The following is a 16,664-nucleotide window of genomic DNA, read 5'->3' on the forward strand; positions in this document are numbered from 1 at the left end:
GATTCCTGGAGCTAAAGAGGGAAGTGGCTATCAGATGCAAGCAGAGCCCCGTTACTGAGTCTCACACCACCCCTGTGGCAGTAACCAATTCCCAAAGCTATCAAGGAAGAGTTCACTTGATAATAAATAAGAGCATTTGTCAAAGGAAGGTTCCTTGCAGTGTTTTGCACACCTATCCAAAAGATAGACAACACAGATAATCCCCAAGTATCCTCCAACTCTTTGGTTCTCTGAACCATTTGCTTATTTCCTGTCTGTTTTGACCCGTATTCTGGTAGCTTCTCTGAGCTGGAAAGTCTGTGCGCTAAGATGAGAATCATCCTGTGTCTGTCATCCCAGAATCCATGTGGCATGAGGGAAGTAGGTAGAATCCTGTGTAGGGAAAGGATGCTCCAACAGGAGGAATCTATGATGCTCTTCTGAGGCCTCCATATGCGGACAGCAACCCCAGTCTTCAGAGGACCGTTAGAGTCTTGCAACACAAAGGACTCTCTCAGAAGATTGAATTCTGATGTGTACTTGTTGTGAAGATGAGAGTCTAACAGAGAAATTGGAGGAGAGCATTCTAGAACAACAGCGAGTGTGTGCTGGTGTTGGTGATGGGGGAACAATGGTTGTCATTGTCCGTCTGGACTGTATAGTCATGTTCATTCACAGGAACTCAAACCCACTGCACAGACTGGATTAGATCTGGGAAGTTACTAAGGTTTATAGATTTATTCTGATATGTTAAGTATAAATAAGCTCTATTATTACAAAGGGAACTGAAATTAATTGTAAATTAAACATCAAGGTTCTATGCCAAAACTATTGTATACTTAAAAAATGTTCAGCACGGAATGTGTTTTTATTTTCTTTCGTGTGTCTGATTGTATTTCTGTGTTCAGTTGGTAATTATGGTCGTAATCAGCCTTGCTAGACAGTGGAGATGGCACAGGACCAGGTTCTAGAATTATCCATGAAAATGACCATGGCTAAAATTATTCTTCCAATAAAATCCCACATGGCTTTGTGATTCTGCCAACTCCCTGAGCCTTGGAAGCTCCGCTCTTTCTCCACCATGTCTAATGCCAGCAAACTTGCAAATAAGATTTAGGTTTCCAAATTATGAATTTGCAAATAGATTTTTTTAAGATAATAGTGATGTCATTGTGCCTCTCAGTAACAGATGACTCAAATCTTAATATGGAGTGGATGTTGATATTAAATAAGAAAATAAAGAGGGAGAGAGAAGCACAGAAATTGGGAAGGAAGAAGAGACTAAAGGAATAAGAGAGAGATTGGTTGGAATATTCAATGTGGTACATGATAAGAAATATTTGTGTTCTGCCCCTGCAGGAACCATAAACATTGGCTCATTTACCGAAGGAAACAAAGATAATTATAGTTTTCAGTGGAAACATAGACCAGTGAGAGGTTTTTGATTTTTAACTTTTATAATACATAGCACTGCAAAGTTCACACATTTTAAATCTCAAAATATTCACCTAGTAATCAAGATTCAGTGAAAATCTATCTCTTTTGAGTCTGGTCTCTTCCAAGTTACCCTTCTTTAGCAAGTTCATGGGGACAGAGAAGGGGTGCTACACCAATATGACTATATTTTTTTTTGGCTCCATTCAAAATTGTCTACTATTGGGTGTGTTAGCTATTATGCAAAACACTGATAGTGCTTATTACAAATGATACTTCTAATTTAGCATGGTGATTGGTTTATGTTTAATTTTGATAATAGTGATAATCAAAATTGTTATGTAAAAGAAAACTAAACTGTGATGTGTCCCAAAACATTTGCTTGGAGACATGGGGTGGGCTTGTACTGGGGATGCAGGTAACACTGTCCTTCCTTGTAGTTTTAACATGGAACCGAGCTATGACTTCCTGCATATCTACGAAGGGGAGGACTCCAACAGCCCTCTGATTGGAAGCTTCCAGGGCTCTCAAGCGCCAGAGAGGATTGAGAGCAGTGGTAACAGCCTCTTCCTGGCATTCAGGAGCGATGCTTCGGTTGGCCTGTCAGGGTTTGCCATTGAATTTAAAGGTATGTGCTGAGATGGAAGTGTGGGAAATTTAAGTCTTGTCAGGGGCTACTTCTGCTATCAGTTACCTCTTTACGAGATTTTGTGTCTCAAACGCATGTGTTTCTAACCTGCCTATGTAGATGTGGTACGTGTGTGTGTGTGTGTGTGTGTGTGTGTGTGTGTGTGTGTGTGGTCTTTTTGAAGAAGAGAGCCTCCCCTGTCATGTTTTTAGAAACTTATTCTCTCTCTGATGGAAAAGGAGACAAAAATAGCAGGGAAAATGTTTTTCCAGGTGCATTGTCCCCAGAGGATAGACTATGGCATGTGCAATAGCTAGTTTGATGACATTTCAGGATCGTTTTGATATGTGTTAGCATTTTCTGATTTCTCTCCTTAGATTTACATTCACTGAGATTGCTCTGCCTCAGTCTTTCCCCCTGGGACACTACCCATCACCACCTGGGTCTCCCTCACCCATGGGTGCATACTTGACGAGACGCTCTGACCCAAGCAGATATTCATGTCTCTGAAACTCAGATCCACAGCCCACAGGTGATTTGTGATCTATCAAATCCAAGGCAAACGGGAAAAGCTGCGCACAACACCACTGTAACCCGAGAACTTTGATGTAGAGTCAATGAAAACAAATTCTGCAATATGAATTCCTTTGTGACAGAAGGAAGAGTGAGATTAAGACACAGCAATAATTAGACACAACTATTAGCCCGATACCATCAATCATAATGAGGATTCGGGTAAAGATAAGAAACAAAATCTGGAGTGAAAATTATCAAGTGAAATGAAGGGACCTTCTATCTCAGTCACAATTTTAATGGATTTGTAGCACTTTATAAGGCTCTAACTTAAAATAAAATGTTTAAGCTCTCAAAATCCACAAACATGGGGTCTTTATTAAAATGCATGTAAACATTATACAGTTGAGCCTATGCTTTTGGGGTAGAAATAGCTGTGCTTGGGAGTGATGAGAATGGCCCTTATGCGTGTGCACCTTGTCAGATGGCACACATATTCAGAAGACTGTAGATGACCCTCACCAAGCCTGCTCCTAGTCCACCATAGCTACAGCCCAAGCAGCCACTCAAGCCAGAGTCCTCTAAAAGCACGGAATATAAAGTTCCAGTAGCCAGAAGTGAAGACGGCCTCTTCATTGGGTCCACTGTTTCCAGTCAGCCTTTAATTGAGTATTTGTAGTTCCTAATGTTTGGAACATTTTCTGGAAGAGTTAGTGGGAAAGACTCACCAGGAGCTTACCCAATCAGTGTCACCACACTGTCAAGGGCAAACGATCTCAGGATGTGTGCAACAGACTGCAGGGACCGTTGCTAGATGGGCCAGGAGGGGTCCCAGGGCAGCCACCCCAGAGGCCCTACATGTCCCACTCATTTGTTCTACAAAGCAGGAATATATAAAGGTCTCCCTAAGTGGAATGGACAGGAACAACAAGAAAATACACACCGGTATGAAGTCATCTAATTAGAAAGCATAGCCAAATGTAAACAGAAAGGGGACTGTGATTTATCACTGAGCACTCAGAACTGACAATCGGTAAATAGAGCCACAAGATTCGATGCAATTGTTTGAAGGCAAACCAGCCACCCAACTCTCAATCAGTGGCGTGAATAGAGAGCTGTGTAAGCCATGTCTTACCAAGCAACACACTGGTCTGAACGAGATTTATAGCAAAAGAGAATCAGAAAGAAGGCAAGGCTGTAGGTCTACACTGATTGACACAACAGGAAAGGTTTCCCTTTTGAATGAGGCAAGGTTGATGCTTACAAACAAGCTGTGCTTACCCGTATCCTGAATGACTGCAGAACCAATGAAATGGGGCAACTTTGGTGTGCATGGCAAACAAGGAATAAAAAAATAGGAAGCTTTTTTCGTTCTTTATTTGCTTAAATGTTTAGTGATCTACATAGGATTCAGGGCTGCTATAAAGACTTATAAGAATGTCAACTACCATTTTAATATCCAATTATGTTTTCAATGAGGTAATTAGAGACACTTGTCTGTTGACAGGGGTTTCCGCCCTGCCCAGTCCTACATTAGTCCCAAATAAACACACAGAGGTCTACATTAAATATAAACTGATTGGCCACATGACGCAGTACCTTATTTAGCGAGGCAGACACATCTTGCTTCCTCTGCGTCTGGGTCACGACTGGAGACTGAGCTTCCCTCTTCCCAGAATTCTTCTTTTCTCATTGCCCTGCCTCTATTTTCTGCCTGGCTACTGGCCAATCAACATTTTATTAAAAATAGTACAAGGGAGAGGATAAATGACCATTGTCCCACAGCACTTGTCTTTGACTGTTAACTGTTTGTTGAGGGACCAGAGAGAGCAGGGAAAGGATTTCAGATAAATCATTGTGGTTGACCAAAATATATAAACATGAATTGCTTTTATAAATTTAATAAATTATCTCACAGTCTATGGTACGTTCAGCTATAACATATTACATAGATTGGAAGAATGTCTACCAGGGAATCTCCCCTTGTTGGTGTTGATCCACAGAGTGTTATAAATCTAACTGAAAATATTGAAAACTAATGGATAAACAGTGAGACAAGCCTCTTGTACTTCCCATAGTACTCCCTAAGATGCAATATTTGTTTGATATCTTTCTTTTCCACTAAATACATGCCCTGGGTATATTTCTAAACCTACTCCATCCATTTCTCTCTCTTGCACACTTGATGTTCTCCGTATCACTCTTCCTCCTGAGAGTAATGCACACAATTGCTCAGTTGGGTGATGAATGACACGCTGACCATGATCAGGAAGAAACAAAAAGTAACATCATCAACCTTGATCCCAGACCAAAAGTACCAACAATGGAATTCAGTACTGCACCTGTATATCCCGATGCTCCTTACATGTACAGTTGACATTCGTTTTTTTGCAATAGATAAAATAATTGGCATTTGTGAACTTTTCATGGAGGGAGAGTTTTTAAACCAAAAGAAAAAGAGGTTGTCTATGCTTTGAAGTTATCTCAGAGCCTGAACCAATCCTAAAAACCTCATTATACCCCATCCCTCTGACGCCACCAAAGAGACGGCCATAACATGGAGCTGGATACTGTCCTCCACCTTCTATAACACCCAATGGGAAGTCTGTAAAGTTCTGCTCCACAGACCTCACCCATACTAGGCCCTCTTATGGAGATGAAGAATAAAGATATGCTCACTAAATAAAGCATGACTAAAACTAGAATTTCACAGAACACATAGTTATAGACAGATATTCATTCATTTATTGATGTTTTGAGTGGCCTGTTGAAGCAGAAGGTGAAAAATACCACATAGCAACACACTCTGAGCGTCCAGACAGAACGTACAAGACATCAGTGCTGGGCCTTGTGGTCCATGACTACAGGGTTAGTGTTCACGCATGTGTCCTTGTGAGTGCCCTGTCTGGATCTGAACCCCAAATTGTCAGCTCTTCATTGCAGAAGGACAGTAACAACTGACATGGGGCTCAGCTCAGGCTGGCATGTGGCACACCCTCAGTGAGTCTCAGCAGTTTCTGAAATTAAGATGAAATTACGGGGCAACTGTCACATACCAGATGTCATCCCTGATGGCTGTCACTTAGATGTCATTTTCCTGCTAGGCCTGGCAGTCTTCAGTGTACGTTATCAGCCCCAGGAACCGCAATCCAGAGCGCTTTGTAAGTTCCTGACTTGAGTCTGTCTGCATTGCCACGAGAAGGAGCACTTGACTTTCGGAGTCTCTGCAGTTTTTCCTTTTGTAAAACCAAATCATCAGTCCTCGAGAGTGTGCAACAAGTCAGGTGGGGGTGGGTCAGGGACAAGTTGGAAAATGAGCCTGAAATCTTCCTCAGTCGGTTTTAAAATGCACACCATTAGGCCCTCAGCAGCTGGTAAGCTGCACATCTCACGAACACCCTGTCTTTGCTTACATGAAAATAATTTTATATCACTCTAATAAAAAGATCGTTTTTAAGAGAGTAAAGATCATTTGTTTATTGGAAGCAAATACCCTGCTGTGACCTCTAAGCTAACACAGTCATTAGCTATTGACTGTGTGTTTCTAAGCAGTTCTTCCCATGGTGGACACTGTGCTGGATCCTGAATGGAGTAAGCAAAGAAACAAAGAGAATGACTACTCAGAGATGCCATCATGGCACACATGTTTTTTTCTTCTCCAGAGAAGCCCCGAGAAGCTTGCTTTGATCCTGGGAACATAATGAATGGGACGAGAATTGGAACTGACTTCAAGTTGGGCTCCACAGTTACCTATCAGTGTGACTCTGGCTACAAGATTTTGGACCCCTCATCCATTGAGTGTGTGACTGGAGCCGATGGGAAGCCCTCTTGGGACCGGGCGCTGCCTACCTGTCAAGGTGCATATGACTCAGCTTCACTCCTTCCTTCTTTGTAGTATTTTACTTGAAATACAGTCTAACAGTCCAGGCTATAATCCCCAGCTAAAGTGGGGGCCACTCACTCAGGAAGTTACTGCTGAGTCCCTAGGACAGCCCTTAGTCACTTAGCTGTTCTCACTGTGAATGAACAAGGTGATGTTTTTATTTTACTCAGGTGACTTGAAATGTTTGTGTCTGTTTTGTTTACTTTTCTATTCAATCCAAAGGAAATACATGGTAACATTCTCCAGAAACTTCTCAATAAGAAGATGAATACATATGGCAGATAAAATAAATGATAAGAAGGCAGATCAATAGATAGATACATAGATAGATAGATAGAAAGATAGATAGATAGGTAGATAGATTGATTGATTGAAGATAGATAGATAGAAGGATAGATAGATAGATAGATAGATAGATAGATAGATAGAAGATAGATAGATAGATAGATAGATAGATAGATAGATAGATAGATAGATAAGATGGGTGGGTAGGTGGGTGAATGAACAGACAGATTGGTAAATAGGTGATATAGTTAGATGATAAATGAAATGGACTATTTGCAAAAAGAGCTGTTTGGATTTTATATGACTGACCTAAAATAAAATCGGTTTTTATCCCTTATACTTCTTTTTAGAAATGTGGCTCATAAGCTTTTGAGAAAGCAAACCTTTTTCTGCAATAGCCAGGTTGAATTGGCACAGCCGAGGTGGAAATGGCAGTCATCCGTCTACGCTGATGGCCAGAGTCACAGTATCTCACTGGAAACCTCCACTCTGGGATCAGTTATTCATAGACAGCCTCTATCTGACAGGAGAATTCATGTTTCCATCCACTCTGGGATTAGTTATTCATAGACGGCCTCTGTCTGAAAGGAGAATTTACATTTCCATTTACAAATTGTAAAGTTCTTGTCTCAGTTGGGGCTTCAATTTTTTTTGTTTGTTTGTTTGTTTTGTTTTTGTACTAAAACACCAGGATCAAGAGCAACTTGGGGAGGAAATAGTTAATTTCAGCTTAAAGCTCTCAGGTCACACTCCATCCTTGAGGGAAGTCAGGGCAGGGACCTAGAAGCAGAACTGAAGCAGAGGGCAGGGAGGAACTCTGCACAGGAGCTCCGTCTGTTTGCTATCCAATGAGGACCCTGTTTCCAGAGACGACACTGCCCCCAGTGACCTGGACCCTCCCACATCAACCGTCAATCAAACAATACACCACAGGGTTTCCCACAGACCCATCTGATGAAGGCATTTTTTTTTTTCAATCAAAGTTTCCTTTTCCCAAATGAATCCGGCTTGTATTAAGTGGCCAGCACCATAGCCATGGTAGCTATTTTGAGACAATAAAAATACTCTAAAACAAAATATCAGAACTAATGAAATGGTTTGTTAAAGTTAGTTAAGCCTTTCCTGGTTGGCTGTCAGCTCTGTGAGCCATTGTCCTGTGGAAAGAGGTGAGCCAGCCAAGTCACGCAACACAGGACTGGGGACGTCTCTTGACTGTCATTAACTCTCCCCGCAACAAAGCAATGACAAGAGCTGTCCCATTTCCATTACCACATTCCACAGAGTTTATTAATCATGGAAAATGTCCTGTTTGTCCATTAGGACTAACTGTGCTAATTAGCATTGAACAGATTAAACATGCTATCTTTATTTCTATTTTTTAACCACTTGAAAATTGCCATATAAAGAATAAATGAACTGTAATAATGTAGTGGATGGGAAGGAGGCCAGAAGGAAGGAAGGGGGGAGAAAGAAAGGGAGGGGGGATTCCAATCAAAGTACCAAGTATGATATGGGCATGCGGTGAAACTCCTTAACTTATACTTTTAAGTATGAGCTGGTGTTTATAATAAAAAAGAAGAAAGGATATTAGAAAGAAACCAAATTTCTCACATCCTAGCAGTAATTGTAAGTTCAGGTCAGTGATGGTGTCCCTAAGATAAAGAGCCATCACATGGTACAGGAAAGGGCCTGGGCTTTATGGGAAGCTCAGTCCTGGTGCCTCAGTCCCTAGTCACAAAGCATAGCTGAAAGGAAGAACAAGTGCCAGTCCCTCCTGATATCACATGAAGATGCCAGTGTTGGCGACTTAACTCACAGCCTGAACGAAGGACTGGGCCTTAATTGGATGCTGGTGTCTTGATGCCCGAATAGAGCTTTGACCACATGAACTAAAGAGTTTTCTGGTTTACCCAGAAAAGGAATAGCAAAGTTAGTAAGATTATCAGGAGGAGGAAAAAGTTCATATAATCTTACAGTATACACGCACCCACTTGCATATATACACATGTATACACATAAACACATGCACACACACAAATGCACATATACACACCTTTACATACACACATACATATCTATATATACACTTGCATATACACACAAACACATATGTATAGATACATAGACATATGCACATATATATTCACAGGCATGCGTATAACTATACACAAATATACAGACATATATACACACATAAACATACATAAACAAATACACATATGCATATATATATATATATATATACAGACATGCGCATATAAAATCCAAACACATACACAAACATACACATGTACACACACAGCATATACACCGTACACGTAAATACACTCATACTCACATACATCCACATATACATACATACACACATGCATACATAAGTACACCCATAAAATGCATGAACTTACATGTATATGAATGCACACACATACATGCACATACACACGGGCACAAACAACCCATGGTAAGTTCATTTTTTCTCCCCTCTTATGTCCTCCGTCACTTCCTGGTGACAGTCCTTTAATCTTATTTTGAACTCATGTAAAGCAGTCATAGAAAGGTATCCATGAAAGATTAAAACAAACAAAACTTTAAAAAGGCAAAGATCACTTATTTATGTGCTAAAAATTGACGGGTTCTTCCTATCTCTTAGATCAGTCTGATGGCTGATATCAGCTAGTTGATCCTGGGATATTATCCTTTATCCAATTACTTATTATTATTTTCAGTATAGTCGTATAGCCATTCCATTATTATTTCAAAATACCTCAGACAGGCCTTGATAATAGTGTCAATCTCTCTTTGAGTCGAAAGCTTCTATTCCTGATGTGGGTCTTTGCATGGTGCTCCCATGACTCTTGTTAACAGTGCAGGGTCAGCTGTTGACACGGATGCTGTGTTGGTTCAAGATGAGCAGGCTGAGCATGCTCAGATCCGCCTACCGGGCTCACCTGTCCCTGCAGCCACACCCTCACACACACAGCTCACATTTCTCGGCTGGCTTTGTTTGCAGCACCCTGCGGAGGCCAGTACACAGGATCAGAGGGGGTCGTGTTGTCCCCAAACTACCCTCACAACTACACAGCTGGTCAGATATGCATCTACTCCATCACGGTGCCCAAGGAATTCGGTAAGAAATCGCTATTGTTTTTAATTCATAGCCACACACTTTAGAGCTAATTTGTCTGTTGTTTGGTAAAAGTAGGACAAAATGATACAAAAGAAGTGCTGTTCACTGAAGTACCAGATTTTCACCCCGCAGAGTGTTCCCTAATGCTCTTCTACCAGTGGGGTGTCACGGGTTCACGTGTCCCTCTAGGAGGCTGTGCCCAGAAATGGCTTTGGAGTCATTTGTTTGTAAATATTGGGCAGGAAGCAGAGGCGCACACAGGTCAAAAGCATGAGTCACACCTCTGCACAGCTGACTGGTGATGTAGTCACCCTTGAGACTTTGAGATGTATAGACAGAGAGGTCCTGGGTGCCTCGTACTTGCTCCTGACTGGAAAGATTGATAGATATTCTGTGAGTCTTTACTGGAGGAAGCCAGACAATCACTTTTACAGTCTTACAAGCTATTTCCATCTTCCTCAATGGTCAACCAAGAAAAAAAAAAAAGGAAGGAAGGAAGGAAGGAAGGAAGAGAAAAAAAAGAAAAGAAATCTAGAAGCCACCGTTTTCCCTTACATTAAATTAACAGTCACATATTCAGAAACAGAGCATATAAAGTTTAATGTGAGAATGTATTCAAAATAAAATATCTTTAAAGATTTCTATTATTTTAAATTTGTGAGCGTGCATACTTGATTCATTTCAGTTCAAGGTGATCTTACACCTCTGGCCTCCGCAAGCACCTTCACTCAAGTGCCTATACCCACACCCAGATACATATTTAAAAATAAAAATCAATCATAAAATAAAAACTATAAGTCATTGTAGGTCCCGAGTTTCTGTCTTTACATTCAAAAAGAGCCTGGAGCTCCCCTCATATAAGCTAAGTCCGATTCAGAACTGGCTGAATCCTTCCTTCCGAGCGAAGTGCATGTCTTCAGGTCCAGTTGTTCCAGGTCCTGAAGCCACAACCGCCTTGGACCTTCACAGCTGTTCCCCACTTCCAAGTACAGCCACACAGTCATCTTCACAATGCTGCTACTTGGGTATGCTGGGAGAATTTCCTTGTAACCCCCTTTCACACCCAGACATGAGAGTTTGAGCCCTGCTGTTTAAACGCTCTAATAATCTCCTCCCAGAGGCGTCACTGAGGTGGGTTTGCAACTCACCTTGCTGAGGTTGACAGTTCCGTGGCTTTGTTCTTTCAGCAGATGAGTTGGGTCCATCTGCTCACCACCTGGGCAGAGAGACCATGACTTAGGATGTGACTGTGTGTTACATGTATGCAGCTCCTGCAGGGGTCAGAAGAGTCCCTGGACCTGGAGTTAGGGATGGTGGAGTCACCATGTGGGTGCTGGGAATCAAACTCCTATCCTCTACAAGAACAAGTGTTCTTAACCACTGATCCATCTCCCCAGCTTCCATGTGTGCTTATTTTTCTAAGATTCCTGAAATAACAATCCTCTAGAGGGACCATGAATGTGTGTGAACAAATTCTCCTTTGCTCTTGGTAAGACCATGGCCCACCCTCTCTTCTTTTTCTAGTGGTATTTGGACAGTTCGCCTACTTCCAGACTGCGCTGAACGACTTGGCCGAGTTGTTTGATGGAACCCACCCACAGGCCAGGCTTCTAAGCTCTCTCTCTGGGTCTCACTCAGGTAAAACTTTCAAACTATACAGCTATAGTGATTGTTTTAAATTCCTGTCCCCCATTATGATGATAGGAAATGTAATCACCTTTGAATCTATAGGTTTGTAGATTTCAGAAAGTTTATCATTTTATTTACTAAGATTGTGGGGGAAATTCCATTCACCTCAAAAGTGATATTATTTAGAAAAAAGAAGGGAAATGATGAATTTTGTTTTCTATTCTATGTGTTTTATTCCCCTTCCCTGGGGTAACTCTATCATTTTCTCCTGATCAATTCCAAGAATGTATGTTACACAAGCAGAAAACACCCATGAACTTTTTGGTTTGCTGTTGGGCCTTTACAGCAGTTCCCACAGGTTCTCAGACACACATATCCTGCTGGCCCAACTCAGCACCGTTAGTAGCCCTCCTCTGCGGATAAACCCTTATTGGGCTTTTTCTGCATTGATTATGTAAATTAAGTAGACTTTTACTTTACCCAGAAGTGCTAATTGTGAGTAACACAGGTCTTAGTCCATCAAAGTTAAAGTTTGTTTGTTGTTTTTGGTTTCTCTCTATTTCCTGATTCGCCAAAATCTTTGTATCTCAGCTTTGTGGATTTCTAGCAAGGCCTTATCATGTCATGCCTACAAATGCCCCAGGTGACAGAGGAGCAACTCCTCACACACAGTGGCAGATCTCAGTAGCTTAGGGGTTGGGGGTCATGGAATTCTTGTATGCACTTGGGAGATACTTCCCAAGATGCTGTGTGTGTTGTCTGCTTTGAAGGTTAAACAATGATTTCCGAGATGAGTCTAGCGGGTCATGGTAAATTCAGCCCCTCGTATGACTCTCAGGACTTAAATGTCCCTGTGTGGTCAGTCACAGGGCGTGCTCCCTGTCGCTCACAAATAGCCTTCCATCATGACTGCAGTCCATTTTATTAGACTCCGCAAAGCAAGAACTGGCTTTAAAAATGTTCATAAAAATAAGGTGCTTGGGTCTTAAACCCCTAAATCAAGTTTTGCTCTATTTAATTTGAAGCATTTATTGTGGACTTTCAAGTCCACACTGCTTCTCCAAGAATGCCATCAGCACAGCCCAATGTGACTACCAGATCGCACATCCTTGATTCTGTTTGAATTTCCAGGTGAGACACTCCCGCTGGCTACATCCAATCAGATTCTGCTTCGGTTCAGTGCAAAGAGTGGAGCGTCTGCCCGCGGTTTCCACTTTGTCTACCAAGGTGAGGGGGTTCCCTGTGCACTGAATTGTGTGCCAGGGTGAGGGGGCTCCCCATGCAATGCATTTGTCTACCAAGGTGAGGGGGTTCCCTGTGCACTGAATTGTGTGCCGAGGTGAGGTGGCTCCCTGGGCTTCGAACACTGAGGGAAAAAAAAAATCAACAAATTTCATTTTTGTGACATTTAAAGAATTGAGGACATTTATCTATGTGAGATAAAATCACTTAATAAGAATAATTAGGCTTCATTTTGGCACATTAAATTGTACTTCTCCTTTTTAGACATACTATCTTATTTTCTATCATAAAAAACCAATACAATTATTGATTAAGTATCTACATGTGTCTCTTCAGATTTTACAAAATGACATAAAATATAGTATTTTATCTAATTATGTAAATAATTCATAATAATTTCGGTCAACATAGATTGAAATATAGTTAAACATATGTTTAAAAGAAGCATATTTATTGTGAAAAGTAACTGAAATTACAATTTAACAAAGCCAAATCCAAATTGGCCCTTCCATGCCTGTTCCTCTGGATAAGCAACACTGTAAAATTAGCTTCTCTGTCCCCACACCTTTGTAGTTGCTTCTGTTTGTTTGTTCAGTCTGAAACTTTAAATAAATCGGAGGTTGTTTAAAAGTCCCCCAAAGTGAAAAAGATATCACACTTTCATTGACCTTGAATATTTGTCGCACAAACTTGAAGGTAGGGCGCAGAGAGCAGTGAAGCCGGTACTGACCACTGCACAGAAGGGAGCCGCTTCCGGGCTTGCTTCTGGTTTCACTTCTGGACTCGCTTCCGGGCTCCACTTCCACTTCCAGGCTCTGCATCTGATTCCAGGCTTGCTTCTGATCTTCACTTCTGCTTCCGGACTCCCTTCTGGGTTCTGCTTCTGCTTCTGGGCTCTGCTTCCTCTCCCCAGCTCTGCTTCTGCTTCCCGGGTCCGCTTCCGGGATCTGCTCCCAGGCTCCAGTCACAACTCTTGAATTTTTCTCCATCTAGTTTAATCCAGTCAGAAGATTACCATCTACCCTTAATTGTTTTTCTCACCATTATAGAAAAATCTGAGTGGTTCTTTCTCTTGATAGGGAGTTCTCCAGAAATTATCTCAGAAAAATTCTGCTTATCAGAAAACCATGGAGGATAATAGTCACACCATGTGTTTCAATTCTCGAAATCTCACAGAACAGCAGTGATGAGCTCAAAATATTTCACTATAAAAAGCTTCAGCTTCCATTATCAAAATCACATAAACGGTCTTGGGCAGCGGGTTGGGAGGATGTTGGCAGCACACAGGAGGAATATTTCCAACCCTTCGGTGGCAGTTGTTTCAACATGGATGTTAAGGAATTAAAAGTAGTACCTTGTTTTAAGATTGTAGTTTTTGTTAAATGCAAATGACCAGTATAGTTTTAATTGATTTTGCTACAGAATGGCTAATTTAGGCAAGCTGACTAAGACTTTCTTCAAATAAGTTTGGAACTGTTTTGTCAAAAAAGATACATTATCCGTAATTCACATTTCTTCTGTGGCAAAACCAGTCTAATTGCTTTAAATATTTTTTCCTCCTGAAAAAATTTACATTAACACTAGAAAATGAATTCAAGTTACTCTGAGTCTTTATGAGGGACTTGCTCTGACTTTTGACAAAGATTAGATCACTGATCAGACAAGTAGCAAACGACCCAAGGCCTGTGTTACCCTCGAGTTCACACCCAAGTGGCACGTTTAGAAAAAGAATTAAATCATTTTTGGGGATGTGTATCTGTGTGGTGGAGTCTGTGTGGTTTATGTGTTTGTGTAAATCCATGTCAATGTGTGTGCATGCATGTGCATACACATGTGTAAAGACGAGAGGTTGATGTGTCTTCCTCAATCTCTCTCCTCCTTTTTTATAACAGGGTCTGACTCCATACCTAAATTTCCCCCAACTTATTCAGACTAACTATAGAACAAGCTCCAGAGATCCACCTGGACCCACAAACCTAGCCCTGGGGTTGCAGGTGCAATCTTCGAACCCTGCGTTTTAATTTGCATAGGGTTTTGAGCTCAGCTCCACAGGATTGTATGGAAAGAATTTAACTGGCTGAGCTGTCTCCCAGTCCTGAAAAATAGTTTCTTTATATAAAGCCATGCATCATCATTAAAAATATGTAAAACTACAGGAAACTCGAGAGCAAACATTTATAGAAGAAATCCGTTTTCCTTGTATAATAATAAAAATGACATATTTAATGCCTTATAAAGCCCAATACTCCACCTTTTCCTCTCTCCACTAGTGAGTTTATGCAAAAATGAGTCTTTTATCAAAGCTAAATTCCTGGGAGGTATAAAGAAAGAAGTTAGTGAACCCAGTTTATAAACTACTCAAAGGCAAGAATAAAATCTTCAACCCGGTGGGGGAGTTCGATCGAACGCTGGTGTTTGAAAAGATAGCTACATGGAAGCTAGACATTCTTTGAACTCTATTGTATCCAGATGTTCCGAGCTGCGGCTTCCTGCACTCGTGACAGTTTGGCAGCTTCACTCATCCCTAAATTATTAAAGCTTTGGATTACTCAGTGACTTTGTGACCTGAGGCTATAGGATGCTTGACCCCTGTTAGCAGGCAGACGGGCCATTATGAAGAATGTCTGAGGTGCCAGCCAAAGTTATATGCAGCAAGACAGAGGGCAGGAGAGTGCCTGGGACTCCTGCGTGAAAAGATGTCCCTCCCTTCTCAGCCTGCAGTAACTGTTTCCTGGTGGAGGATGTGGAGACTGGAGACGATGAGATCAAACATGTCATCATTCTCCAAGCTTCTGAAGAAATGTAGACCGTGATGGCTACATTACTGCCAATCCACACTGCCTAGAAACAACTGGAAAGAGCATCCCAAGGGGAGATTACTTTAGATCGGATTGGACTGTAGGCACATCTCTGGGGCATTTTCTTGACTGCTAATTAATGCTTTACTACTCAGCCCACTGGAGGCAGCCAGTCCCGAGGCAGAGGGTCCTGAAGTGTGTAAAAGTGAAGAAGGCTAGCAAGCAGGCAAGCAGGCAGCATGGATGTGTTCATCGCTCCCTGCTCTTGACTCTGGTTGTGGTGTGGCCTGCTGTCTCTTGCCTCTGTCGCTCCCCATCAGGAACCAGGAATTATAAACTCAGCAAAGCCTTTCCTCCGCTTTGTTGATTTTGGCTAAGGTGTTCTTATCTCAGCAGCAGAAATGACATTTCAAAAAGGACTTAACTGTAGCATGGAGGGAAATGCCACCTGCACCTCTCCTCCTTTACTTATTGTCTGCTGCATCCAACTGACCAGATCCAAGTTAAAGTTAGTGGCTGAAAGTCTCACCGTTACCTTGTTTGGTTTTTATCTGTTTTATTTTTTAACCTTTATTCTTATTTCATGTGTATGAATGTTTTGCATGCCTGTCTGCCTATGCACTGCTATGTGCAGTGTCCTTAAAAGCCAGAAGAGGGCATTGGATCCCCTAGGACTGCAGTTATAGACAGGTGTGAGGTGCTGAGAATCAAACCCATGCCCTCTGGAAAAGTAGCTCTTGCTGTTAACTGCTGAGCCATCTCTCCAGTCCACAGCATACTGTTTTATATTGCCTTCCATTCATGCCTGGTCATTTCAGCATGCAGTTCAAATTCTCTCTCAGCCACCTCCAGAGGACCTACTCTCACCAAAGTCAGCAACCTGGCCTAATCTACTGTCTACTGTCATAAGAGAAGAAGCCATGTTTCTCAGACTCTCCACGGCACTCACCTGGAAAGAGGCAGTTGACCCTAACTCTGTCTCTTTGAGTCATGGCTCTGCATCACCAACTAACATCAAGTGACCACCTTTAGACCCCAGTCACAACTAAAACAATGCACAGCCTTTTGCAACCACGCAGAAAAAAAAAAAGCTTTCCTCCTCAGCAATGATACCTTGAGAGCACCCTGACACCAGTCATGCCTGAA

At 41.7% G+C, this 16,664-nt stretch overlaps 1 protein-coding gene across 2 annotated transcripts in view; it reads left to right on the plus strand.

The window, feature by feature from the left end:
- The window catches only part of Csmd1 (CUB and Sushi multiple domains 1), a 1,511,659-nt gene that overhangs the window by 1,329,255 nt on the left and 165,740 nt on the right, over positions 1-16,664 (plus strand). For both annotated transcript variants that reach the window (XM_087901170.1, XM_087901171.1), the window contains exons 29-33: positions 1,854-2,041; positions 6,217-6,411; positions 9,733-9,849; positions 11,374-11,487; positions 12,610-12,705. In XM_087901170.1, coding sequence (XP_087757296.1) covers positions 1,854-2,041; positions 6,217-6,411; positions 9,733-9,849; positions 11,374-11,487; positions 12,610-12,705 — 710 coding nt within the window. The remainder of the gene's footprint in view (positions 1-1,853; positions 2,042-6,216; positions 6,412-9,732; positions 9,850-11,373; positions 11,488-12,609; positions 12,706-16,664) is intronic.

The sequence above is a fragment of the Myodes glareolus genome, chromosome 23 (assembly GCF_982192425.1).
Source record: "Myodes glareolus chromosome 23, mMyoGla1.1, whole genome shotgun sequence".
Classification (NCBI taxonomy): Eukaryota; Metazoa; Chordata; class Mammalia; order Rodentia; family Cricetidae; genus Myodes; species Myodes glareolus.